General features: G+C 65.6%; 1 protein-coding gene across 1 annotated transcript; it reads left to right on the forward strand.

The window, feature by feature from the left end:
* LOC141955820 (histone-lysine N-methyltransferase 2B-like) lies at window positions 1–27,545 on the forward strand (the record flags this gene model as incomplete). Its single annotated transcript, XM_074895345.1, is given in 21 exon segments — window positions 1–99; window positions 1,918–2,031; window positions 5,290–5,436; window positions 7,265–7,360; window positions 7,474–7,582; window positions 8,434–8,625; window positions 9,452–9,570; window positions 10,059–10,151; window positions 11,163–11,267; window positions 11,363–11,442; window positions 12,793–12,875; window positions 13,733–13,836; window positions 15,417–15,554; window positions 19,281–19,439; window positions 20,356–20,437; window positions 20,440–20,475; window positions 21,862–21,940; window positions 22,615–22,766; window positions 23,556–23,705; window positions 24,142–26,179; window positions 27,473–27,545. Coding segments are annotated over 21 exon segments (4,230 nt in total), but the record flags the coding sequence as incomplete, so codon positions are not given.
* Window positions 27,546–27,951: the final 406 nt, after the last annotated feature.

Raw genomic sequence — 27,951 nt, forward strand, 5'->3', positions numbered from 1 at the left:
GAGTGGGGCCCCCCCGGCACCCTGGGGCCCCCCCAGAATGGGTGGTCGGGGAAACCCCGACCCAGCGACGGGGTGCACCGCCTGCGCGTCGACTTCAAGGTGGGGGCACCCCAAAATACCCCAGGGGACCTCCCCCCCCCCCCCCCGCACCCCAAAAATACCCCGGCACCCCCAAAGCCCCCCAGCACCCCAAAACTACCCTTGGGACCCCCCCAGCACCCCAAAAATACCCCAGCATCCCCAAAGCCCCCCAGCACCCCAAAACTACCCTTGGGACCCCCCCAGACACCCCAAAAATACCCCAGGGACCCCAAACCCCACCCCGGCACCCTAAAAACACCCCAGGGACCCCCCCCAGCACCCCAAAACCTTTCTGGGACCCCCCAACACCCCACCAGCACCCCAAAACTACCCCTGGGACCCCCCCCAGCACCCCAAACCCCCCCAGCACCCCAAAACTACCCCTGGGACCCCCCCCAGCACCTCAAAGCCCCCCAGCACCCCAAAACTACCCCTGGGACCCCCCCCCAGCACCCCAAAACTACCCCTGGGACCCCCCCCCAGCACCCCCAAACCCCCCAGCACCCCAAAACTACCCCTGGGACCCCCCCCCAGCACCCCAAACCCCCCCAGCACCCCAAAACTACCCCTGGGACCCCCCCCAGGCACCCCCAAACCCCCCCCTGACCCCCCCAGACCCTATAGGAGCCTCTATAGTGACCTCAGAACAGGGAGGGGGGCGTGGGCTTAGGAGCTCCCAGCTCAGGGGGGGTCCCCTATATCTATAGGGGGTGTGTGGGAGGGTGTGTGGGGGTCCCCCCAGATTCTATAGGTGCCCCCCCCGCACCCCAAAACCCCCCCCTGACCCCCCCAGACCCTATAGGAGCCTCTATAGTGACCTCAAAACAGGGAGGGGGGCGTGGGCTTAGGAGCTCCCAGCTCAGGGGGGGTCCCCTATATCTATAGGGGGCGTGTGGGAGGGTGTGTGGGGGTCCCCCCAGAATCTATAGGTGCCCCCCCCGCACCCCAAACCCCCCCCCTGACCCCCCCAGACCCTATAGGAGCCTCTATAGTGACCTCAAAACAGGGAGGGGGGCGTGGGCTTAGGAGCTCCCAGCTCAGGGGGGGTCCCCTATATCTATAGGGGGCGTGTGGGAGGGTGTGTGGGGGTCCCCCCAGATTCTATAGGTGCCCCCCCCGCACCCCAAACCCCCCCCTGACCCCCCCAGACCCTATAGGAGCCTCTATAGTGACCTCAAAACAGGGAGGGGGGCGTTTTTTTAGGAGCTCCCAGCTCAGGGGGGGTCCCCTATATCTATAGGGGGCGTGTGGGAGGGTGTGTGGGGGTCCCCCCAGATTCTATAGGTGCCCCCCCCGCACCCCAAAACCCCCCCCTGACCCCCCCAGACCCTATAGGAGCCTCTATAGTGACCTCAGAACAGGGAGGGGGGCGTGGGTTTAGGAGCTCCCAGCTCAGGGGGGGTCCCCTATATCTATAGGGGGCGTGTGGGAGGGTGTGTGGGGGTCCCCCCAGATTCTATAGGTGCCCCCCCCGCACCCCAAAACCCCCCCCTGACCCCCCCAGACCCTATAGGAGCCTCTATAGCGGCCTCAAAACAGGGAGGGGGGCGTGGGTTTAGGAGCTCCCAGCTCAGGGGGGGTCCCCTATATCTATAGGGGGTGTGTGGGGGGGTGTGTGGGGGTCCCCCCAGATTCTATAGGTGCCCCCCCCGCACCCCAAAACCCCCCCAGACCCTATAGGAGCCTCAATCGGGGCCTCAAAACAGGGAGGGGGGCGTGGGTTTAGGAGCTCCCATCTCGGGGGGGGTCCCCTATATCTATAGGGGGCGTGTGGGAGGGTGTGTGGGGGTCCCCCAAGATTCTATAGGTGCCCCCCCCCGCCCCCCCCTCCCGCAGGAGGACTGCGCCCTGGAGAACGTATGGCTGCTGGGGGGGTTGAGCATCGTCTCGTCCGTCCCCGTCACGGCGCCGCTGGTGTGTCTGCTCTGCGCCAGCAAGGGCCTGCACGAGGTGGGCACCCCCGGCACCTATAGACCCCCCCCCGGCACCTATAGAACCCCGGCACCTATGGAACGGGGCTGGGCGGGGGCCTGGGGGGGCGTTGGGGAAAAGGGGGGGGCGGTGTGGGGGTATGGGGGGGACCTATAGAACGGGGAGGGGCTGAGGAAGGGGGGAGCTGTGGGAGGGGGCACCTGGAGGAGGTGGAGCCTATAGAACACGGGACCTATAGAACACGGAGCCTATAGGATATGGGACGTGTAGAACTGGGTACTTATAGAACCGGAACCTATAGAACATGGAGCTTATAGAATATGGGACCTATAGGACACGGAGCCTGTAGGACATGGGACCTATAAAAGAGGCACCTATAGAATATGGAGCGTATGGAATATGGGATGTGTAGAACTGGGTACTTATAGAACAGGAATGTATAGAACGTGCAGCGTATAGAATATGGGACCTATAAAAGAGGCACCTATAGAACACGGAGCCTATAGAATATGGGACATATAGAACTGGGTACTTATAGAACAGGAACCTATAGAACATGGGACCTATAGAATATGCAGCTTATGGAATACGAGATCTATAAAAGCGGCACCTATAGAACATAGAGCATATGGAATACGGGATGTATAGAACTGGGTACTTATAGAACCGGAACCTATAGAACACGGAGCTTATAGATTATGGGACCTATAGAACACGGAGCCTATAGAACACAGAGCCTATAGAACACGGAGCCTATAGAACCGGCACTTATAGAACATTGAGCCTATAGGACATGGGACCTATAGAACATGGAGCCTATAGAATATGAGACCTGTAGAACTGGGTACTTATAGAACCGGAACCTATAGAACACGGAGCCTATAGAATATGGGACGTATAGAACTGGGTACTTATAGAACAGGAACCTATAGAACATGGGACCTATAGAACATGCAGCTTATGGAATACGAGATCTATAAAAGAGGCACCTATAGAACATAGAGCATATGGAATACGGGATGTGTAGAACTGGGTACTTATAGAACTGGAACCTATAGAACACGGAGCTTATAGAATATGGGACCTATAGAACCAGCGTCTATAGAACACGGAGCCTATAGGACATGGGACCTATAGAACATGCAGCTTATAGAATATGGAGCCTATAGAACCGGCACTTATAGAACATTGAGCCTATAGAACGTGGGACCTATAGAACATGGAGCCTATAGAACACGAGAGCTGTAGAACTGGGTACTTATAGAACCGGAACCTATAGAACATGGAGCTTATAGAACATGGAGCCTGTAGAACATGGAGCCTATAGAACACGGAGCTTATAGGACATGGGACCTATAGAAGATGTATCTATAGAACACGGAGCTTACAGAATATGGGACCTATAGAAGCAGCACCTATAGGACATAGAGCCTATAGAATATGGGACTTATAGTACACGGGGCCTGTAGAACACGGAGCCTATAGAACATGGAGCTTATAGAATATGGGACCTATAGAAGACACGTCTATAGAACACAGAGCCTATAGAACATGGGACCTATAGAACATGCAGCTTATAGAATACGGGATCTATAAAAGAGGCACCTATAGAACATAGAGCATATGGAATACGGGATGTGTAGAACTGGGTACTTATAGAACCGGAACCTATAGAACACAGAGCTTATAGATTATGGGACCTATAGAACACGGAGCCTATAGAACACGGAGCCTATAGAACCGGCACTTATAGAACATTGAGCCTATAGGACATGGGACCTATAGAACATGGAGCCTATAGAATATGAGACCTGTAGAACTGGGTACTTATAGAACCGGAACCTATAGAACACGGAGCCTATAGAATATGGGACGTATAGAACTGGGTACTTATAGAACAGGAACCTATAGAACATGGGACCTATAGAACATGCAGCTTATGGAATACGAGATCTATAAAAGAGGCACCTATAGAACGTAGAGCATATGGAATACGGGATGTGTAGGACTGGGTACTTATAGAACCGGAACCTATAGAACACGGAGCTTATAGAATATGGGACCTATAGAACCAGCGTCTATAGAACACGGAGCCTATAGGACATGGGACCTATAGAACATGCAGCTTATAGAATATGGAGCCTATAGAACCGGCACTTATAGAACATTGAGCCTATAGAACGTGGGACCTATAGAACATGGAGCCTATAGAACACGAGAGCTGTAGAACTGGGTACTTATAGAACCGGAACCTATAGAACATGGAGCTTATAGAACATGGAGCCTGTAGAACATGGAGCCTATAGAACACGGAGCTTATAGGACATGGGACCTATAGAAGATGTATCTATAGAACACGGAGCTTACAGAATATGGGACCTATAGAAGCAGCACCTATAGGACATAGAGCCTATAGAATATGGGACTTATAGTACACGGGGCCTGTAGAACACGGAGCCTATAGAACATGGAGCTTATAGAATATGGGACCTATAGAAGACACGTCTATAGAACACAGAGCCTATAGAACATGGGACCTATAGAACATGCAGCTTATAGAATACGGGATCTATAAAAGAGGCACCTATAGAACATAGAGCATATGGAATACGGGATGTGTAGAACTGGGTACTTATAGAACCGGAACCTATAGAACACAGAGCTTATAGATTATGGGACCTATAGAACACGGAGCCTATAGAACACGGAGCCTATAGAACCGGCACTTATAGAACATTGAGCCTATAGGACATGGGACCTATAGAACATGGAGCCTATAGAATATGGGACCTGTAGAACTGGGTACTTATAGAACCGGAACCTATAGAACACGGAGCCTATAGAACACGGGACCTGTAGGACATGGAGCCTATAGAAAATGGAGCCTATAGAACACGGGACCTATAGAACCGGCCCCTATAGGAGCAGGGGGCGGGGCAATGGACCGGGGCAGCCTATGGGAGGGAGGGACCAAAGGAAAGGGGAAGGGGGGGGGGGGGATGGGGATGGGACCTATAGAAAATGGAACCTATAGAATAGGGGGGGTGGGGTGTTGGGGGGGGGATGGGAAGGTTTGGGGGCGTGGCGCGGTGACCCCTGTGACCCCGCCCCTGCCTTCCGCCATCTTGAATTTCAGCCATTTTGGAGGGGGATGAGGCGATCCAAAGGGTGATGCGGGGATGGGGGGGGGGGGGGTGTGGCGGTTGTGGGGCGGGTGGGTGTGGTCAGGGTGGGGCAGGGCTGACCCCGCTGACCCCTCTGACCCCGCCCACCCAGCTGGTGCTGTGCCAGGTGTGCTGCCAGCCCTTCCACGCCTTCTGCCTGGCGGCGGGCGAGGGCCCCGGCCCGGGGCAGGCCGAGGGCTGGTGCTGCCGCAGGTGCAAGGCCTGTCACGTCTGCGGGAGGCGGGGCCGCGCCGGAAAGGTGGGCGGGGCTTGGGGCGGCGTGGGCGTGGCTTAAGGGGTGTGGGAGGGGCTTAAGGGGCGTGGGAGGGGCGTAAAGGGGTGTGGGTGGGGTGTGAAGGGGCGTGGAGGAAGCTTAAGGGAGTGGAAGTGGGGCTTAAGGGGGTGTGGGAGGGGCTTAGGGGGGCGTGGGAGGGGCTTGGGGGGTGTGGGTGGGGCTTAAGGGGCGTAGGAGGGGCTTAAGGGGCATGGGAAGAGATTAAAGGGGTGTGGGAGGGGCTTAAAGGGGTGTGGGAGGAGTTTAAAGGGGTGTGGGAGGGGTTTAAAGGGTGTGGGAGGGGTTTAAAGGGTGTGGGAGGGGTTTGACACCTTGGGGCGGGGTTTGGAGGGCTGTGGGCGGGGTTTGACACCTTGGGGCGGGGTTTGGAGGGCTGTGGGCGGGGTTTGACACCTTGGGGCGGGGTTTGGAGGGCTGTGGGCGGGGTTTGACACCTTGGGGCGGGGTTTGGAGGGCTGTGGGCGGGGTTTGACACCTTGGGGCGGGGTTTGGAGGGCTGTGGGCGGGGTTTGACACCTTGGGGCGGGGTTTGGAGGGCTGTGGGCGGGGTTTACCCCCTTGGCGGGGTTTGGAGGGCTGTGGGCGGGGTTTACCCCCTTGGGGCAGGGTTTGAAGGGCTGTGGGCGGGGTTTACCCCCTTGGGGCGGGGTTTGGAGTGCTGTGGGCGGGGTTTACCCCCTTGGGGCGGGGTTTGGAGGGCTGTGGGCGGGGTTTACCCCCTTGGGGCGGGGTTTGGAGGGCTGTGGGCGGGGTTTGACACCTTGGGGCGGGGTTTGGAGGGATGTGGGCGGGGTTTGGCACCTTGGGGCAGGGTTTGGAGGGCTGTGGGCGGGGTTTGACACTTTGGGGCGGGGTTTGGAGGGCTGTGGGCGGGGTTTGACACCTTGGGGCAGGGTTTGGAGGGCTGTGGGCGGGGTTTACCCCCTTGGGGCAGGGTTTGAAGGGCTGTGGGCGGGGTTTACCCCCTTGGGGCGGGGCTTGGCGAGCTGTGGGCGGGGTTTACCCCCTTGGGGCGGGTTTTGGAGGGCTGTGGGCAGGGCTTACCTCCTTTTGGCAGGGTTTGGAGGGCTGTGGGCGGGGTTTACCCCCTTGGGGCGGGGTTTGGAGGGCTGTGGGCGGGGTTTACCACCTTGGGGCAGGGTTTGGAGGGATGTGGGCGGGGTTTGACACCTTTGGGCAGGGTTTGGAGGGCTGTGGGCGGGGTTTACCCCCTTGGGGCGGGGTTTGGAGGGCTGTGGGCGGGGTTTGACACCTTGGGGCGGGGTTTGGAGGGCTGTGGGCAGGGTTTACCTCCTTGGGGCGGGGTTTGGAGGGCTGTGGGCGGGGTTTGACACCTTTGGGCGGGGTTTGGAGGGCTGTGGGCGGGGTTTGACACCTTGGGGCGGGGTTTGGAGGGCTGTGGGCAGGGTTTACCTCCTTGGGGCGGGGTTTGGAGGGCTGTGGGCGGGGTTTACCCCCTTGGGGCGGGGTTTGGAGGGCTGTGGGCGGGGTTTGACACTTTGGGGCGGGGTTTGGAGGGCTGTGGGCGGGGTTTGACACCTTGGGGCGGGGTTTGGAGGGATGTGGGCGGGGTTTGGCACCTTGGGGCAGGGTTTGGAGGGATGTGGGCGGGGTTTGACACTTTGGGGCGGGGTTTGGAGGGCTGTGGGCGGGGTTTGACACCTTGGGGCAGGGTTTGGAGGGCTGTGGGCGGGGTTTACCCCCTTGGGGCGGGTTTGGAGGGCTGTGGGCGGGGTTTGGAGGGCTGTGGGCGTGGCTCGGAACGGATTTTGCCTTTTTTGGGGGTCCGCAGCCGCTTCTGGAATGTTCCCGCTGCCGCCGCTGCTTCCACCCGGCCTGCCTGGGCCCCAGCGCCCCCCCCCGCGGCCCCCGGCGCCACGGCCCTTGGGTGAGCACCCACGGGTGGGGGGGCGGGCACCCATGGGTGGGGGGGGGGGGCACCCAGTGACACCCCGTTTTTTTGGTTGTTTTTTTTTTTTTTTTTGTTTCCCCCCCCCGCAGTTGTGCTGGGGCTGCGCCCGCTGCCGGAGCTGTGGGGCGACGCCGGGGAGGGGGGGGGACCCCGAGTGGGAACCCCAGGACGGGCTCTGCCCCCCCTGCGCCCGCCTCGGTGAGGGGGGGACGCCCGTGGGTGCTGGGAGGGGGTTATGGGGGCTATGGGGGGGGGCTGTGGGGGGATATGGGGGGGGTGTGGGGGGATATGGGGGGGCTGTGGGTGCTATGGGGGGGGCTGTGGGGGGATATGGGGGGGCTGTGGGGGATATGGGGGGCTGTGTGTGCTATGGGGGGGGTGGGGGGGATATGGGGGGGGTGTGGGGGGATGGGGGGGCTGTGGGGGGATATGGGGGGGTGTGGGGGGATATGGGGGGGCTGTGGGTGCTATGGGGGGTGTGTGGGGGATATGGGGGGCTGTGGGGTGCTATGGGGGGCTGTGGGTGCTATGGGGGGGGCTGTGGGGGGATATGGGGGGGGTGTGGGGGGATATGGGGGGGCTGTGGAGGGATATGGGGGGGTGTGGGTGCTATGGGGGGGCTGTGGGGGATATGGGGGGCTATGGGTGCTATGGGGTGCCATAGGGTGCTGTAGGGTGCTATGGGGCGCTATAGGGTACTATGGGGTGCTGTGGGGCGCTATGGGTCACTATAGGGGTCGCTATGGGGTGGTATAGGGTGCCATAGAGGGTGTCATAGGGTGCTATGGGGCACTGTGGGGCACTATAGGGCGCTGCGGGGTGTTATAGGGTTCTGTGGGGTGCTATGGGGTGCTATGGGGCGCTATAGGGGGCTATAGGGCGCTATGGGGTGCTATGGGGCGCTATGGGGCGCTGTAGGGGGTTATGGGGTGCTATAGGGTGCTATGGGGCGCTATAGGGCGCTATGGGCCGCTGTAGGGCACTATAGGGCGCTACGGAGCGCTGTGGGGCGCTATAGGGTGCTATAGGGCGCTGCCCCCCCCCATCAGGGAGCTGGTGCCCCCTGTGCGCCCGCGGGGGGGGGAGGGGCCCCCCCAAGGAGGAGGAGGAGGAGCCCGGGGGGGGAGGGGAGGAGCCGCCGCCGCCCCCCAAGGAGGAGGAGGAGGAGGAGGAGGAGGAGGAAGGCGCCGGGCGCCCCCCCCGCTGCCCCTGCTGCCGCCGCCCCGCCCCCCGCCCCGACGGTGAGCGGCACCCATGGGTGGGGGGGGGGGGGGGCACCTGTGGGGGCCGTGGGGCAGCTCTGGGGGGTGTTGAGGGGTGGGGGGGAGCACCCGTGGGGGGCGTTGGGTGCTCTGGATGGGTCTGGGGGGCACCCGTGGGTGCTATGGGGCACCCTAGATGGCTGTGGGGCACCCATGGGTGCTATGGGGCACCCTAGATGGCGCTGGGGGGGCACCCATGGGTGCTATAGGGCACCCTAGATCGCTGTGTGGGGCACCCATGGGTGCTGTAGGGCATCCTAGATGGCTATGGGGCACCCATGGGTGCTATGGGGCACCCTAGATGGCTCTGGGGGGCACCCATGGGTGCTATAGGGCACCCTAGATGGCTGTGGGGCACCCTAGTTGGCTCTGGGGGGCACCCATATGTGCTATAGGGCTCCCTAGATGCCTCTGGGGGGCACCCATGGGTGCTATAGGGCACCCTTGGGTGGGGTCTGGGGTGCCCTAGATGGATCTGGGGCACCCGTGGGTGCTATGGGGCACCCTACTTTGCTATAGGGCACCCATGGGTGGGGTCTGGGGCGCCCTAGATGGCTGTGGGGCACCCATGGGTGCTATGGGGCGCCCTCGGGTGGGCTCTGGGGCGCCCTAGATGGCTGTGGGGCACCCATGGGTGCTACGGGGCGCCCTCGGGTGGGGTCTGGGGCGCCCTAGATGGCTGTGGGGCACCCATGGGTGCTATGGGGCGCCCTCGGGTGGGGCTCTGGGGCGCCCTAGATGGCTGTGGGGCACCCATGGGTGCTGATGGGTGCCCCCCCTTTGCCCCCCCCCCCCACCCCCCCAGAGGAGAGTTGGGTGCCGCCGGGGGGAGGTGCCGGGGGGTCCCTGCAGGGGGCGCTGCGACGGGTGCTGGGGGGGCTCCTGGGGTCCCCCCACGGCCCCGCCCTCCTCCGCTGTCACCAGGTACCGGGGGGGCACCCAAAATGTCCGGGGGGGGGCACCTATGGGTGGGGGGGCACACAAAATGTCCGGGGGGAGCACCTATGGGTGGGGGGGGACCCAAAATGTCCGGGGGGGGCACCTAGGGGTGGGGGGGAACCCAAAATGTTCGGGGGGGGCACCTATGGGTGGGGGGGCACCCAAAATGTCCGGGGGGGGCACCTAGGGGTGGGGGGGAACCCAAAATGTCCGGGGGGGGCACCTATGGGTGGGGGGGGCACCCAAATGTTGGTGGGGGGCACCTGGGGGGCACCCATGGGGTAGGGGGGCACCCAAAATGTTCAGGGGGGGGCACCCATGGGTGGGGGGGCACCTGTGGGGGGCACCCATAGGGTAGGGGGGCACCCAATGGTCCGAGGGGGATACCCATGGGTGGGGGGGGTCTGTGTGACACCCCGATGTCGGGGTGCTGACCCCCCCTTTCCCCCCCCCGACTCCTTTCCTGCCCCCAGTGTCCCCCCGGGGGGGGGGTGAAGGGGCACCCGGGACCCTGCGACTTGGGAGCTGTCGGGGCCCTGCTGGAGGGCGGCCGCTACGACTCCGTGGTGAGGGGGCACCCATGGGTGCGGGGGGGTCCTGTGGGTGCGGGGGGGTCCTGTGGGTGCTGGGGGGGGTCCTGTGGGTGCTGGGGGGCTCCTGTGGGTGCTGGGGGGGGTCCTGTGGGTGCTGGGGGGCTCCTGTGGGTGCTGGGGGGGGGGTCCTGTGGGTGCTGGGGGGGGTCCTGTGGGTGCTGGGGGGGCTCCTGTGGGTGCTGGGGGGGGTCCTGTGGGTGCTGGGGGGGTCCTGTGGGTGCTGGGGGGGCTCCTGTGGGTGCTGGGGGGGTCGTGTGGGTGCTGGGGGGGTCCTGTGGGTGCTGGGGGGGCTCCTGTGGGTGCTGGGGGGGTCCTGTGGGTGCTGGGGGGGCTCCTGTGGGTGCTGGGGGGGTCCTGTGGGTGCTGGGGGGGCTCCTGTGGGTGCTGGGGGGGCTCCTGTGGGTGCTGGGGGGGTCCTGTGGGTGCTGGGGGGGCTCCTGTGGGTGCTGGGGGGGTCCTGTGGGTGCTGGCGGGCTCCTGTGGGTGCTGGGGGGCTCCTGTGGGTGCTGGGGGGGCTCCTGTGGGTGCTGGGGGGGTCCTGTGGGTGCTGGGGGGGGTCCTGTGGGTGCTGGGGGGCTCCTGTGGGTGCTGGGGGGGGTCCTGTGGGTGCTGGGGGGCTCCTGTGGGTGCTGGGGGGGCTCCTGTGGGTGCTGGGGGGGTCGTGTGGGTGCTGGGGGGGCTCCTGTGGGTGCTGGGGGGGCTCCTGTGGGTGCTGGGGGGGGTCCTGTGGGTGCTGGGGGGGTCCTGTGGGTGCTGGGGGGGCTCCTGTGGGTGCTGGGGGGCTCCTGTGGGTGCTGGGGGGCTCCTGTGGGTGCTGGGGGGGGTCCTGTGGGTGCTGGGGGGCTCCTGTGGGTGCTGGGGGGCTCCTGTGGGTGCTGGGGGGGGTCCTGTGGGTGCTGGGGGGGGTCCTGTGGGTGCTGGGGGGCTCCTGTGGGTGCTGGGGGGGCTCCTGTGGGTGCTGGGGGTCCCACGGGTGCGCTGCAGCAGGGCTTCAGCGAGGACGTGGTGGGGGTGCTGCTGCGGGGGGGGGCCGGGGGGGGCCCCCCCGATTCTGCTGACGAGGGCGGCGCCCGGGAGCTCTTCATCCAGGTACGGGCGGGGGGGGGGGGGTGGGTGTGGGGGGGGGCGCACCCATGGGTGGGGGCGCAGCACCCATGGGTGCCTCCCCCCCCCCCGTTCCAAAGCTGATGGTGGGCGCCTTCCCCTGGTTCGACATCCGGGACCCCAAACGGTGGCGACCCCCCGGGAACGGGGGGGTCCCCAAGTGAGTCCGGGGGGGGGGGGCGGGGATTTTGGGGTGCAGGGGGGGGTGTGGGGGTGTCCTGGGGGTATTTTGGGGGGTCCCGGGGGGGATTTGGGGCGTCCTGGGGGGGTAATTTTGGGGTTTGGTGGGGTCCCGGGGGGGTTTGGGGGGTCTTGGGGGATAATTTGGGGGTTTGGGGGGTCCTGGGGGGGATTTGGGGGTCCTGGGGGGGGGTAATTTGGGGGTTTGGGGGGTCCTGGGGGGGGATTTGGGGGGTAATTTTGAGGTTTGAGGGGTCCTGGGGGGGATTTGGGGGGTCCTGGGGGGGTAATTTTGGGGTTTGGGGGGTCCTGGGGGGGATTTGGGGGGTCCTGGGGGGGTAATTTTGGGGTTTGGGGGGTCCTGGGGGGGATTTGGGAGGTCCTGGGGGGGTAATTTTGGGGTTTGGGGGGTCCTGGGGGTATTTTGGGGGGTCCTGGGGGGGTAATTTTGGGGTTTGGGGGGTCCCGGGGGGGATTTGGGGGTCCTGGGGGGGTAATTTTGGGGTTTGGGGGGGTCCTGGGGGGATTTGGGTGTCCTGGGGGGGTAATTTTGGGGTTTGGGGGGTCCTGGGGGGGATTTGGGGGGTCCTGGGGGGTAATTTTGGGCTTTGGGGGGGTCCTGGGGGGATTTGGGGGTCCTGGGGGGGGGTAATTTTGGGGTTTGGGGGGTCCTGGGGGTATTTTGGGGGTCCTGGGGGGGTAATTTTGGGGTTTGGGGGGGTCCTGGGGGTATTTTGGGAGTCCTGGCGGGGTAATTTTGGGGTTTGGGGGGGTCCTGGGGGGGATTTGGGGGTCCTGGGGGGGTAATTTTGGGGTTTGGGGGGTCCTGGGGGGGATTTGGGGGTCCTGGGGGGGTAATTTTGGGGTTTGGGGGGTCCTGGGGGTATTTTGGGGGGTCCTGGGGGGGTAATTTTGAGGTTTGGGGGGGTCCTGGGGGGGATTTGGGGGTCCGGGGGGGGTAATTTTGGGGTTTGGGGGGTCCTGGGGGGGATTTGGGGGTCCTGGGGGGGTAATTTTGGGGTTTGGGGGGGTCCTGGGGGTATTTTGGGAGTCCTGGCGGGGTAATTTTGGGGTTTGGGGGGGTCCTGGGGGGGATTTGGGGGTCCTGGGGGGGTAATTTTGGGGTTTGGGGGGTCCTGGGGGTATTTTGGGGGGTCCTGGGGGGGTAATTTTGAGGTTTGGGGGGGTCCTGGGGGGGTTTGGGGGTCCTGGGGGGGTAATTTGGGGGTTTGGGGCGTCCCGGGGGGGTAATTTGGGGGTTTTGGGGTCCCTGTTGGTTTCGGGGGGTCCCTGGGGGGGTTTCGGGGTGCTGACCCCCCCCCCCCCCCAGCGGGCTGCTCCCCCACGCGGTGCTGCCCCCCTCCCCCGACCACACCTACGCCCAGTGGCGCCAGGAGCCCCCCCCCCCCCCCGGTGAGTCCCGGCACCCGCGGGGGCACCCACGGCCCTGGGGGGGCACCCATGGCTTGGGGGGGGCACCAGTGACCCTGGGGGGGCACCCATGGCTTGGGGGGGCACCCACATCCCTGGGGGGGCACCCACGTCCTTTTGGGGGGGCACACATGACCCTTGGGGGGCACCCATGTCCGTTGGGGGGGCACCCATGACTTGGGGGGGCACCCATGACTCTGGGGGGGCACCAGTGACCGTGGGGGGGGCACCCGTGTCTGTTCGGGGGGGGCACCAGTGACCCTGGGGCGACACCCACGTCCCTGGGGGGCAGCCATGGCTTGGGGGGGCACCCATGTCCGTTGGGGGGGCACCCATGGCTTGGGGGGGCACCTATGTACTTGGGGGGGGCACCCACATCCCTGGGGGGGCACGCCTGACCCTGGGGGGGGCACCCATGACCCTTGGGGGGCACCAGTGACCCTGGGGGGGCACCCACATCCCTGGGGGGGGCACCCATGTCTGTTGGGGGGGGCACGCATGACCCTTGGGGGGGCACCCATGTCTGTTGGGGGGGGCACCCATGGCTTGGGGGGGCACCCATAACCCTGGGGGGGGCACCCGTGTCTGTTGGGGGGGGCACCAGTGACCCTGGGGGGGGCACCCATGTCCGTTGGGGGGGCACCCATGTCTGTTGGGGGGGCCACCCATGGCTTGGGGGGGGCACCCATGACCCTTGGGGGGGCACCATGACCCTGGGGGGGGGGTCACCCACGTCCCGGGGGGGTCACCCACATCCCTTGTGTCCCATGTGGGGGTGGTGTTACCTTTGGGTGCCCCCCCCCCCCCCCAATTTTGACACCCCCCCCCCCCACCCATAGGTGCCGAGGGGGCGGAGCCAGCGGTGCCGAAGGGGGCGGGGGGGGGCGGGGCCGACGAGCGTCAGTGCGCCCTGTGCCTGCAGTGCGGGGACGCGCCCTCACAGGTGGGGGGGGGGGTCGGGGGGGGTCAGGGTGGGGGTCAGGGTGCTGGGGGGGGGGGGGGGCCCCCAAGATGTTTGGGGGTGTCTTAGGGTAAGGTTGGAGGAAGGGCGGGGGGGGCACCCAAATGTTGGGTGAGGGGGTCCCTAGGTGGGTGGGGGGGGTCCCTAGGTGGGTGGGGGGGTGCTTAAATGGGTGGGGGGGTCCCCAAAAGTGGGTGCTGGTGGGTGGGGGGGTCCCCAAAAATGTGGGGGGGACACCCCCGAGTCTCATATTCGTGCCTGGAGGGTATTGGGCCGGGGGGGGCAAATGTGGGTGCCCCAGTTGGGTGGGGGGGGTCCCTATAGGTGTGTGGGGTCCTTAAATGGGTGGGGGGGTGCTTAAATGGGTGGGGGGGTCCCCAAAAGTGGGTGCTGGTGGGTGGGGGGGTCCCCAAAAATGTGGGGGGGGGGACCCCCGAGTCTCATATTCCTGCTTGGAGGGTATTGGGCAGGGGGGGGGCAAATGTGGGTGCCCCAGTTGGGTGGGGGGGGTCCCTATAGGGGTGTGGGGTCCTTAAAGGGGTGGGGGGGTGCTTAAATGGGTGGGGGGGTCCCAAAGGTGGGTGCTGGTGGGTGGGGGGGTCCCCAAAAATGTGAGTGGGGGACCCCGAGTCTCATATTCGTGCTTGGAGGGTATTGGGCAGGGGGGGGGCAAATGTGGGTGCCCCAGTTGGGTGGGGGGGGTCCCTATAGGGGTGTGGGGTCCTTAAAGGGGTGGGGGGGTGCTTAAATGGGTGGGGGGGTCCCAAAGGTGGGTGCTGGTGGGTGGGGGGGTCCCCAAAAATGTGAGGGGGGGACCCCGAGTCTCATATTCGTGCTTGGAGGGTATTGGGCAGGGGGGGGGCAAATGTGGGTGCCCCAGTTGGGTGGGGGGGGTCCCTATAGGGGTGTGGGGTCCTTAAAGGGGTGGGGGGGTGCTTAAATGGGTGGGGGGGTCCCCAAAAGTGGGTGCTGGTGGGTGGGGGGGTCCCCAAAAATGTGGGGGGGGGGACCCCCGAGTCTCATATTCCTGCCTGGAGGGTATTGGGCAGGGGGGGGGGCAAATGTGGGTGCCCCAGTTGGGTGGGGGGGGTCCCTATAGGTGTGTGGGGTCCTTAAAGGGGTGGGGGGGTGCTTAAATGGGTGGGGGGGTCCCAAAGGTGGGTGCTGGTGGGTGGGGGGGTCCCCAAAAATGTGGGGGGGGGGGACCCCGAGTCTCATATTCCTGCCTGGAGGGTATTGGGCAGGGGGGGGGCAAATGTGGGTGCCCCAGTTGGGTGGGGGGGGTCCCTATAGGGGTGTGGGGTCCTTAAATGGGTGGGGGGGTGCTTAAATGGGTGGGGGGGTCCCAAAGGTGGGTGCTGGTGGGTGGGGGGGTCCCCAAAAATGTGAGGGGGGGACCCCGAGTCTCATATTCGTGCTTGGAGGGTATTGGGCAGGGGGGGGGCAAATGTGGGTGCCCCAGTTGGGTGGGGGGGGTCCCTATAGGTGTGTGGGGTCCTTAAATGGGTGGGGGGGTCCCCAAAAGTGGGTGCTGATGGGTGGGGGGGGGGGGTCTCCCGCAGGAGGCCGGGCGCCTGCTCTACATCGGCCAGAACGAGTGGACCCACGTCAACTGCGCCCTGTGGTCGGCCGAGGTGTTCGAGGAGGGTGACGGCACCCTGCGCAACGTCCACGCCGCCGTCGCCCGCGGGAGGCAGATGGTGAGCACCCATGGGTGCTGGGGGGGGTGTTGGGTGGGGGTTGGAGGGCACCCATGGGTGCTCCAGAGCCGCCATGACGCTTGGGGATCCCCTAAACCCACGTGACGTTGAGTAGCGTTGGGTTGTCCAACCCAACTACGAGAGAGGAGCACCCATGGGTGCTCAGGGGGTGCTCGGTGGGTGCTGGGGGGGTGCTGGGTGATGTTGGGTGCTGGTCGGGGCACCCATGGGTGCTCCAGAGCCGCCATGACGCTTGGGGACCCCTTAAACCCACATGACGTTGAGTAACGTTGGGTTGTCCAACCCAACTACGAGAGAGGAGCACCCATGGGTGCTCAGGGGGTGCTCGGTGGGTGCTGGGGGGGTGCTGGGTGATGTTGGGTGCTGGTCGGGGCACCCATGGGTGCTCCAGAGCCGCCATGACGCTTGGGGACCCCCTAAACCCACGTGACGTTGAGTAACGTTGGGTTGTCCAACCCAACTACGAGAGAGGAGCACCCATGGGTGTTTGGTGGGTGCTTGGTGGGTGCTGGGTGGGTGCTGGGGGGGTGCTGGGCGATGTTGGGTGCTGGTCGGGGCACCCATGGGTGCTCCAGAGCCGCCATGATGGGTGGGGACCCCTAAACCCACATGACGTTGAGTAGCGTTGGGTTGTCCAACCCAACTACGAGAGAGGAGCACCCATGGGTGCTTGGTGGGTGCTGGGTGGGTGCTGGGGGGGTGCTGGGTGATGTTGGGTGCTGGTCGGTGACCCCAGGGGTGCTCCAGAGCCGCCATGATGGGTGGGGACCCCTTAGACCCACATGACGTTGAGTAGCGTTGGGTTGTCCAACCCAACTACGAGAGAGGAGCACCCATGGGTGTTTGGTGGGTGCTTGGTGGGTGCTGGGTGGGTGCTGGGGGGGTGCTGGGTGATGTTGGGTGATGGTCGGGGCACCCATGGGTGCTCCAGAGCCGCCATGACAGTTGGGGACCCCCTAAACCCACGTGACGTTGAGTAACGTTGGGTTGTCCAACCCAACTACAAGAGAGGAGCACCCATGGGTGCTGTGTGGGTGCTTGGTGGGTGCTTGGTGGGTGCTGGGTGGGTGCTGGGGGTGTGGGGTGATGTTGGGTGCTGGTCGGCGCCCCCATGGGTGCTCCAGAGCCACCATGACGCTTGGGGACCCCCTAAACCCACGTGACGTTGAGTAACGTTGGGTTGTCCAACCCAACTACGAGAGAGGAGCACCCATGGGTGCTGGGTGGGTGCTGGGGGGGTGCTGGGTGATGTTGGGTGCTGGTCGGGGCACCCATGGGTGCTCCAGAGCCGCCATGACGCTTGGGGACCCCCTAAACCCACATGACGTTGAGTAGCGTTGGGTTGTCCAATCCAACTACAAGAGAGGAGCACCCATGGGTGCTGGGTGAGTGCTGGGGGGGTGCTGGGGGGGTGTGGGGTGATGTTGGGTGCTGGTCAGCGCCCCCATGGGTGCTCCAGAGCCGCCATGACGCTTGGGGACCCCCTAAACCCACGTGACGTTGAGTAACGTTGGGTTGTCCAACCCAACTACAAGAGAGGAGCACCCATGGGTGCTGGGTGGGTGCTTGGTGGGTGCTGGGTGGGTGCTGGGTGATGTTGGGTGCTGGTCGGGGCACCCATGGGTGCTCCAGAGCCGCCATGACGCTTGGGGATCCCCTAAACCCACGTGACGTTGAGTAGCGTTGGGTTGTCCAACCCAACTACGAGAGAGGAGCACCCATGGGTGCTGGGGGGGTGCTGGGTGGGTGCTGGGGGGGTGCTGGGTGATGTTGGGTGCTGGTCAGCGCCCCCATGGGTGCTCCAGAGCCGCCATGACGCTTGGGGATCCCCTAAACCCACATGACGTTGAGTAGCGTTGGGTTGTCCAACCCAACTACGAGAGAGGAGCACCCATGGGTGCTGTGTGGGTGCTGGGTGGGTGCTGGGGGGGTGTGGGGTGATGTTGGGTGCTGGTCGGCGCCCCCATGGGTGCTCCAGAGCCGCCATGATGGGTGGGGACCCCCTAAACCCACATGACGTTGAGTAGCGTTGGGTTGTCCAACCCAACTACGAGAGAGGAGCACCCATGGGTGCTGGGGGGGTGCTGGGGGGGCGCTGGGTGATGTTGGGTGCTGGTCGGCGCCCCCATGGGTGCTCCAGAGCCGCCATGATGGGTGGGGACCCCTTAGACCCACATGACGTTGAGTAGCGTTGGGTTGTCCAACCCAACTACGAGAGAGGAGCACCCATGGGTGTTTGGTGGGTGCTTGGTGGGTGCTGGGTGGGTGCTGGGGGGGTGCTGGGTGATGTTGGGTGCTGGTCGGGGCACCCATGGGTGCTCCAGAGCCGCCATGACAGTTGGGGACCCCCTAAACCCACATGACGTTGAGTAACGTTGGGTTGTCCAACCCAACTACAAGAGAGGAGCACCCATGGGTGCTGGGTGGGTGCTTGGTGGGTGCTGGGGGCGTGCTGGGAGGGTGCTGGGTGATGTTGGGTGCTGGTCGGTGACCCCAGGGGTGCTCCAGAGCCGCCATGATGGGTGGGGACCCCTAAACCCACATGACGTTGAGTAACGTTGGGTTGTCCAACCCAACTACGAGAGAGGAGCACCCATGGGTGCTGGGTGGGTGCTGGGTGGGTGCTGGGTGGGTGCTGGGCGATGTTGGGTGCTGGTCGGCGCCCCCATGGGTGCTCCCGACCCGCCATGATGGGTGGGGCCCCCTTAGACCCACATGATGTTGAGTAACGTTGGGTTGTCCAACCCAACTACAAGAGAGGAGCACCCATGGGTGCTGGGGGGGTGCTGGGGGGGTGCTGGGTGGGTGCCTGGTGATGTTGGGTGCTGGTCGGGGCACCCATGGGTGCTCCAGAGCCGCCATGACGCTTGGGGATCCCCTAAACCCACATGACGTTGAGTAGCGTTGGGTTGTCCAACCCAACTACGAGAGAGGAGCACCCATGGGTGCTTGGTGGGTGCTGGGTGGGTGCTGGGGGGGTGCTGGGTGATGTTGGGTGCTGGTCGGGGCACCCATGGGTGCTCCAGAGCCGCCATGACGCTTGGGGACCCCCTAAACCCACATGACGTTGAGTAGCGTTGGGTTGTCCAACCCAACTACGAGAGAGGAGCACCCATGGGTGCTGGGTGGGTGCTTGGTGGGTGCTGGGTGGGTGCTGGGTGATGTTGGGTGCTGGTCGGGGCACCCATGGGTGCTCTAGAGCCGCCATGACGCTTGGGGACCCCCTAAACCCACGTGACGTTGAGTAACGTTGGGTTGTCCAACCCAACTACGAGAGAGGAGCACCCATGGGTGCTGTGTGGGGGCTGGGTGGGTGCTGGGGCGGTGTGGGGTGATGTTGGGTGCTGGTCGGCGCCCCCATGGGTGCTCCAGAGCCGCCATGATGGGTGGGGACCCCCTAAACCCACATGACGTTGAGTAGCGTTGGGTTGTCCAACCCAACTACGAGAGAGGAGCACCCATGGGTGCTTGGTGGGTGCTTGGTGGGTGCTGGGGGGGTGCTGGGCGATGTTGGGTGCTGGTCGGCGCCCCCATGGGTGCTCCCGACCCGCCATGATGGGTGGGGCCCCCTTAAACCCACGGCGACCTTGAGTAACGTCGAGTCGTCCCACGCGCCTCCGAGGCGGTAGCGCCCACGGGCGCTCCGCCCCGCTGACCCCCGCCCCTTTTCCTCCCCCCCCACCCATGGGTGCTCCCCCCGCCCAGCGCTGCGAGCACTGCGGGCGCCCTGGGGCGACCGTCGGGTGCTGCCTGGCCGCCTGCTTGGCCAACTACCACTTCATGTGCGCCCGGCGCCGCCGCGCCGCCTTCCAGCGCGACAAGAAAGTTTATTGCCAACGCCACACCCGCCTGCTGGACGGCACCGTGAGCACCCATGGGTGCTGGGCGGGGCTGGGCGGGGCTGGGCGGGGCGCGGGAGGGCGCCGAGGACGCTGGGAAGGGGGATTGAGGGGGGCAACTGGGAGCGCTGGGAGGGTGTGGGAGGCGGTTGGGGAGGGGTTGGGGTGGGGAGCGCCCGTGGGTGCTGCTGTGCAGGAGCTTGGGGGGTCTTGGGGCTTTATAGAAAAATATTGGGGTGCTCCGGGGGGGTTCTGGGGGGGTCCCTGGGTGTTTTTGGGGGGTCCCGGGGGGATCTGGGGGTCCCAGGGGGGTCCCATGGGTGCCGGGGGGGGGGAGCACCCATGGGTGCTGCTGTGCAGGAGCTGACTCGGGGTTGAGACTTTATATAAAAATTTTGGGGTGCTCTGAGGGGGTCCCTGGGGGCTTTGGGGGGGTCCCTGGGGGCTTTGGGGGGGATCTGGGTGCTTTAGGGGGGTCCCAGGGGGATCTGGGGGGGCCCCTTGAGGATCTGGGGGTCCCAGGGGGGTCCCATGGGTGCCGGGGAGGGGGAGCACCCATGGGTGCTGCTGTGCAGGAGCTTGGGGGGCCCTGGGGCTTTATAGAAAAATATTGGGGTGCTCTGGGGGGGATCTGGGGGCTTTGGGGGGTCCCGGGGGGATCTGGGGGGGTCCCTGGGTGTTTTTGGGGGGTCCCGGGGGGATCTGGGGGTCCCAGGGGGGTCCCATGGGTGCCGGGGGGGGGGAGCACCCGTGGGTGCTGCTGTGCAGGAGCTTGGGGGGCCCTGGGGCTTTATAGAAAAATATTGGGGTGCTCTGGGGGGGATCTGGGTGCTTTGGGGGGGTCCCGGGGAGATCTGGGGGGGCCCCTTGGGGATCTGGGGGTCCCAGGGGGGTCCCATGGGTGCCGGGGGGGGGGAGCACCCATGGGTGCCGCTGTGCAGGAGCTGGTGCGGGACGAGGGTTTCGCGGTGCTGCGCCGGGTGTTCGTGGATTTTGGGGGGATCAGCCTCAAGCGAAAATTTTTGGGGGGCTGGAGCCCGAAGCCGTCAACATGATGATCGGTGAGAAACCGGGGGGGGGGGCGGGGAGCACCCCAAATTTTTTTTTTTTTTGGCGGGGGGCACCCAAGGGGTGGTTTGGGGGCACCCAGGGGGGTTCTGGGGCACCCATGGGTGTCTGGGGGGGGGGCACAGGGGGATTTTGGGGGCACCCAGGGGGATTTGGGGGGTCCCTGGAGGGTTTTGGGGGGGCCCTGGGGGATTTGGGGGCACCCATGGGTGTCTGGGGGGGGGCACAGGGGGATTTTGGGGGCACCCAGGGGGTTTTGGGGGGTCCCTGGGGGGGTTTTGGGGGGGCCCTGGGGGGTTTTGGGGTCCCTGGGGGGGATTTGGGGGGTCCCTGGGGGATTTGGGGGCACCCATGGGTGTCTGGGGGGGGGGCACCCAGGGGATTTTGGGGGCACCCAGGGGGTTTTGGGGGGTCCTTGGGGGGGTTTTGGGGGGTCCCTGGGGGGTTTGAGGGGGCTCCGGGGGGTTTTGGGGGGTCCCTGGGGGATTTGGGGGCACCCATGGGTGTCTGGGGGGGGGGGCACAGGGGGATTTTGGGGGCACCCAGGGGGTTTTGGGGGTCCCTGGGGGGGTTTTGGGGGGGCCCTGGGGGGTTTTGGGGTCCCTGGGGGGGTTTTGGGGGTCCCTGGGGGGTTTTGGGGGCACCCATGGGTGTCTGGGGGGGGGGCCACAGGGGGATTTTGGGGGCACCCAATGGGATTTGGGGGCACCCAAGTGGATCTGGGGGGTCCCTGTGGAGATTTTGGGGGTCCCTGTGAGGGTTTTGGGGGTCCCTGGGGGGGATTTGGGGGGACCCTGGGGGATTTGGGGGCACCCATGGGTGTCTGGGGGGGGGGCACAGGGGGATTTTGGGGGCACCCAGGGGGTTTTGGGGGGTCCCTGGAGGGTTTTGGGGGTCCCTGTTGGTTTTGGGGGTCCTGGGGGGGGTTGGGGGGTCCCTGGGGGGGTTTTGGGGGGGCCCTGGGGGATTTGGGGGCACCCATGGGTGTCTTGGGGGGGGCCACAGGGGGATTTTGGGGGCACCCAATGGGATTTGGGGGCACCCAAGTGGATCTGGGGGGTCCCTGTGAGGGGTTTGGGGGTCCCTGTTGGTTTTGAGGGGTCCCTGGGGGATTTGGGGGTCCCAGGGGGGTTTTGGGGTCCCTGGGGGGATTTGGGGGTCCCTGGGGGGGTTTTGGGGTCCCTGGGGGGGTTTGGGGGTCCCTGGGGGGATTTGGGGGTCCCTGGGGGGGTTTTGGGGGTCCCTGGGGGGGTTTGGGGGGTCCCTGGGGGGGTTTTGGGGGTCCCTGGGGGGTTTGGGGGGTCCCTGGGGGGATTTGGGGGTCCCGGGGGGGTTTTGGGGTGCCCGCAGCACCCATGGGTGCCGTGGGGGGGGCGCAGGGTCCATCCGGATCGACAGCCTGGGGGCGCTGACGGAGCTGTCGGAGTGCGACGGGCGGCTCTTCCCAGTCGGCTACCAGTGGGTACTGGGGGGAACTGGGAGGGACTGGGGGCACTGGGAGGGAACTGGGAGGGACTGGGGGGCACTGGGAGGGAACTGGGAGGGACTGGGGGGCACTGGGAGGAACTGGGAGGGACTGGGGTGCACTGGGAGGGAACTGGGAGGGACTGGGGGGCACTGGGAGGGAACTGGGAGGGACTGGGGGGCACTGGGAGGGAACTGGGAGGGACTGGGGGGCACTGGGAGGAACTGGGAGGGACTGGGGTGCACTGGGAGGGAACTGGGAGGGACTGGGGGGCACTGGGAGGGAACTGGGAGGGACTGGGGGGCACTGGGAGGGAACTGGGAGGGACTGGGGGGCACTGGGAGGGGACTGGGAGGGACTGGGAAGGGATTGGGAGGGACTGGGAGGGACTGGGGGGAACCCAGGGGGGATTTGGGGGGTCCCGGGTCCCTGCTGAGCCCTCTGGTCCATACTGGCCCATACTGGGAGCTACTGGTTTATACTGGGTTATACTGGGAGTCACTCAGGGGGACACAGAGACGATTTGAGAGGTGTCGGGAGATACTGGGAGGGACTGGGGGGAACCTAGGGGGGATTTGGGGGTTCCCCAGTCCCCGCTGTGCTCCCTTGGTCCATACTGGGAGCTACCGGTCCATACTGGGAGCTACTGGTTTATACTGGTCGGCAGGTGCTGGCGCCTGTACTGGAGCACGCGGGACGCCCGGCGCCGCTGCTGGTACCGCTGCCGCATCCTGGAGCATCACCCGGGGCCCGGCCCCGAGGGGGGGCCCCCCCCCGGGCACCCCGAAGAGAATCGAACCATCGCCCACGGCCCCCCCGGTACGATGGGGACCCCCCCGGGGACACCCCAGAATTGATGGGATCCCCCTCAAACCCCCGGGGGACCCCCTAACCCCCCCCCCCCCCCCCCAAAATCACTGGGACCCCCCCCCAAACCCTCCAGGACTCCCCCAAAAACTTTTGGGACCCCCCCCAAACCCTAGGAAACCCCCCGGGACCCCCCCAAAACCTTCAGGACCCCCCCAAAAAATCTTTAGGACCCCCTAAACTCTCCAGGACCCCCCCAAAAACTTTTAGGACCCCCCCAAACCCTGGGAGACCCCCCTGGGACCCCCCCAAAACCTTCAGGACACCCCAAAAAACTTTTGGGACCCCCCCCAAACTTTTGGGACCCCCCAAACCCTTTGAGAGCCCCCTGGGACCCCCCCAAACCCTCCAGGACCCCCCCAAAATCTTTTGGGACCCCCCCAAAACCTTCAGGCCCCCCCCAAACCCTCTGGGACCCCCCCCAAACCCTCAGGCACCCCCCCAAACCCTGCGAGACCCCCCCAAAACTTTTGGAATTACCCCCCCCCCCCTCCAGAACACCCCAAAATTTACGGGACACCCCCCCCCCCCCCCCCCCCCCAAAACCCCCAGGACCCCTTCAAACACCCCTCGGACCCCCCCCCAAACCCTCGGGACCCCCCCGGGACCCCCCCAAAACCCTTGGGGGGCCCCCCCCCCAGATTCCAGGGACCCCCTTTTTTTGGGGGGGAGGGGGGGGCCACCCTGACCCCGCCCACCCCCCCCCTCATATTTTTTTTGTCCCCCCCCCCCCCCCCTCAGGTGCCACCCCCGGGCCCCCCCCCAGCGTAGGGGGAGGGGGGGTCCCCCCCTCTGGGGGTGCCCCCAACACCCGCCCCAGGGGCCCCCCCGGGTATTCGCCCACCCGGCGCCCCCCCCCCGGCAGCTCGTCCCGGCCCCTCCCCTCCCCCGGTGAGTGACAGGGGGGGACATGGGGGACACTGGGGGGACACTGGGGGGCATTGGGGGACATTGGGGGGGTATTGGGGGGGCATTGGGGGGACATTGGGGGACATTGGGGGGGCATTGGGGGGGCATTGGGGATATTGGGGGGACACTGGGGGACATTGGGGGGCATTGGGGGGACATTGGGGGGACATTGGGGACATTGGGGGGACATTGGGGGACATTGGGGGGCATTGGGGACATTGGGGGGGCATTGGGGGGACATTGGGGGGACATTGGGGGACACTGGGGACATTGGGGGGACATTGGGGGACATTGGGGGGCATTGGGGACATTGGGGGGGCATTGGGGGGACATTGGGGGGACATTGGGGGGCATTGGGGACACTGGGGATTGTTGGTGACATCGCTGTCCCCACGTCCGTCCCCCCCCCCCCCCCCAGGCAGCGCCACCCCCGTCCCCCGTCACATCCTGACCGTGGGGGACCCCGAGTTCCCCCCCCCGCGCCGGGCGCGAAGGGCCCTGTCACCCGGCGTCACCCGCCGCTGTCCCCCCGTCACCCGCCCGCCCCCCGCCTCCCCCCCCTTGAGGCCACCGTCACCCGAAGCGATGTCACCCGCCGGCGGGGGGGGGACACCCGAAGCCTCGGTGACACCCGAAGGACCGACGTCACCCGGAGGGGGGGTGACACCCGCAGCCCTCAGGCCGTTGTCACCCCGAGGACCGACGTCACCCGCACGGGGGGGGTCACCCGGAGGGGCGGCGTCACCCACCAAGCCGCTGTCACCCGGAGGACCCTTGTCACCCAACGGACACTTGTCACCCGGAAACCTCTTGTCACCCAAAGGACAGTTGTCACCCGGAAAGCCGTCGTCACCCGGAGGCCACTTGTCACCCGGAGGCCACTTGTCACCCGGAGGCCACTTGTTGTCACCCGAAGGCCACTTGTCACCCGCAGCCTTGTTGTCACCCGAAGGCCACTTGTCACCCGGAGCTCTGCTGTCACCCGGAAAACCATTGTCACCCGGAAAACTGTTGTCACCCGAAGGCCACTTGTCACCCGGAGGCCTGTCGTCACCCACAAAGCCGTTGTCACCCGAAGGCCACTTGTCACCCGGAAAGCCGTTGTCACCCGGAGCCCTGTCGTCACCCGGAGGCGCGTTGTCACCCAGGAAACCGTTGTCACCCGAAGGCCACTTGTCACCCGGCTCCCTATTGTCACCCGGACGCCCGTTGTCACCCGAAGGCCACTTGTCACCCGGCTCCCTGTTGTCACCCGGACGCCCGTTGTCACCCGAAGGCCACTTGTCACGCCGAAAACCGTTGTCACCCGGCGACCTCGCGTCACCCTTCGGGTCACCGTCAGCCCCGGGCGTGGCATCGTCCCAACCGTCTCCGGTAGCCACAAGGTCATCCCTGAAGCCCCCACCCCCCCTAGGAGGGTCCCCGTCGGTGTCACCCGTCGGGTCCCCGTCGGTGTCACCCGTCACCGGGCGCCCCGTGTCACCCGGCGGTGGCCCCGAGTTGACGTTGCCCGAGTTGGACGTCACCCAACTGGCTTTGACCGGCCGGTTGTTGGGTGGCCCCGGGGTGGGTGACAGCAGCGAGGAGGAAGAGGGTGGGGCTCAGGGTGGGGCTCAGGGTGGGGCTCAGGGTGGGGCTCAGGGTGGGGCTCAGGGTGGTGGGGGCGGGGTTACCCGGGGGGGCGGTTATTACCGTTACACCCGGACGGTGGTGACACGGGAACCCCCGTCGCCGTGTCCCCTCCCTTTGCCTCACATCGAGCAATTGGATGGCGTCGACGATGAGGGCGGGGTCAAAAGTCAACGGGCGGCGCCGCCCCGCCCAGCCCCGGCCCCGCCCACCGAGGACCTTCCCTCCGAAATCGTGGAGTTTGTCCTCAAAAACATGGCGGGGGAAGGGGCCAAGGGCACCCCGGGGGTCAACGGGGCCGCTGGGGGCGTGGCTGGGGGCGGGGCCACCTCTTGGCTCACCCAAGGGGTGCCCCGCCCTCCCTTAGGGGGCAAGGGGCGGGGCCAAGAGGCGCCTCGGGGTGACAACCGTGGCCACGGCCTGGTTGGCCACGTCAACCGGGGAGGTGGGGCCGCCCAGGAAAGCGGCGACGCCCACGGAGGCGCCGGCCACGCCCACGCCGACCGCGCCCACGCCCCCCGCGGAGGTACCGCCCACTCTTACGTCACCCGTGGGCGTGTCCTCGGCGGCCAAGGCACCCACGGGTCCCTCTGGGATGGGCGCGGCGCCCGTGAAGACGCCCCCCACCCGGATGGCGCCCGCGGGGGCGCCGCCCACGGCCGCGCGGCCACGCCCAACGGTCACGTCAACGGCGCGCCCGACCCTGACGTCGCCCGTCACGCCCTTTGGGCGGGTCCCGGGGGTCAGGGTGGGGCACCCAAGCGCCCCGGGGAGATGCCGGGACATGAGGCCAAGCGGGCGCGGCTGGAGGACGCCGGAGACCACAGGTAACCGCCCGGCGGGGCGCCCATGGGCGGGGCCCGGTAGGGGGGTGGGGCCTTGGGTTGCCGGATGGGCGTGACCCGGGGTGGGACCTTCCCAACTGGGGCCAGCCCAGTTGGGTCCACGGGTGCCCCAGTGCTCCCAGTTGACCCCACGGGTGCCCGTCATGCCGAGACTCTCCCAGTTTGACCTCCCAGTGCTCCCAGTTGACCCCATGGGGATGGTGGGACAATCCCAGTTGGACCCACGGGTGCCCCAGTGCTCCCAGTTGACCCCGTGGGGGTGGTGGGACAATCCCAGTTGGGTCCACGGCTGCCCCAGCGCTCCCAGTTGACCCCGTGGGGGTGGTGGGACAATCCCAGTTGGGTCCAGGCGTGTCCCAGTGCTCCCAGTTGACCCCGTGGGGGTGGTGGGACAATCCCAGTTGGGTCCAGGCGTGCCCCAGTGCTCCCAGTTGACCCCATGGGGATGGTGGGACAATCCCAGTTGGGTCCAGGCGTGTCCCAGTGCTCCCAGTTGACCCTATGGGGATGTTGGGACAATCCCAGTTGGGTCCACGGCTGCCCCAGTGCTCCCAGTTGACCCCATGGGGATGGTGGGACAATCCCAGTTGGGTCCAGGCGTGCCCCAGTGCTCCCAGTTGACCCCATGGGGATGGTGGGACAATCCCAGTTGGGTCCAGGCGTGTCCCAGTGCTCCCAGTTGACCCTATGGGGATGTTGGGACAATCCCAGTTGGGTCCACGGCTGCCCCAGTGCTCCCAGTTGACCCCACGGGTGCCCGTCATGCCGAGACTCTCCCAGTTTGACCTCCCAGTGCTCCCAGTTGACCCTATGGGGATGTTGGGACAATCCCAGTTGGGTCCAGGCGTGTCCCAGTGCTCCCAGTTGACCCCGTGGGGATGGTGGGACAATCCCAGTTGGACCCACGGGTGCCCCAGTGCTCCCAGTTGACCCCATGGGGATGGTGGGACAATCCCAGTTGGGTCCAGGCGTGTCCCAGTGCTCCCAGTTGACCCCATGGGGATGGTGGGACAATCCCAGTTGGGTCCACGGCTGCCCCAGTGCTCCCAGTTGACCCCGTGGGGATGGTGGGACAATCCCAGTTGGGTCCAGGCGTGCCCCAGTGCTCCCAGTTGACCCCATGGGGATGGTGGGACAATCCCAGTTGGGTCCAGGCGTGTCCCAGTGCTCCCAGTTGACCCCACGGGTGCCCGTCATGCCGAGACTCTCCCAGTTCGACCTCCCAGTGCTCCCAGTTGCCGAGCACCCACGGGTGTCGTCGTTGCCCCCCCCCAGGCCCGAGGTCAAGGAGGAGCCGGAAGATCTGAGCGACGGCGGGAGCTCGGGGTGAGCCCCCCCCCCCCCCCCCGCACCCCCATTTACCCCCCCCCCCCCCATTTTTACCCCCCCGCTCCCCATTTTTACCCCCCACCCCCCATTTACACCCCTCCACCCCAATTTTACCCCCCCGGCAACACCCCTGGGAGCCCCCCCCCCCCCCCCACGGGTGCTCAGCCCCCCCCCGGCACCCAGCGCCCCCCATTTTACCCCCCCACCCCCATTTTTACCCCCCCACTCCTCATTTTTTCCCCCAACCCCATTTTTACCCCCCCACCCTGATTTTTACCCCCCCACACCCCATTTTACCCCCCCACTCCCCATTTTTACCCCCCCACCCCCATTTTTACCCCCCACCCTGATTTTTACCCCCTACTCCCCATTTTTACCCCCCCACCCCCATTTTTACCCCCCCACTCCCCATTTTACCCCCCCAC

Source organism: Athene noctua, unplaced genomic scaffold (genome assembly GCF_965140245.1).
Source record: "Athene noctua unplaced genomic scaffold, bAthNoc1.hap1.1 HAP1_HAP1_scaffold_694, whole genome shotgun sequence".
NCBI lineage: Eukaryota > Metazoa > Chordata > Aves > Strigiformes > Strigidae > Athene > Athene noctua.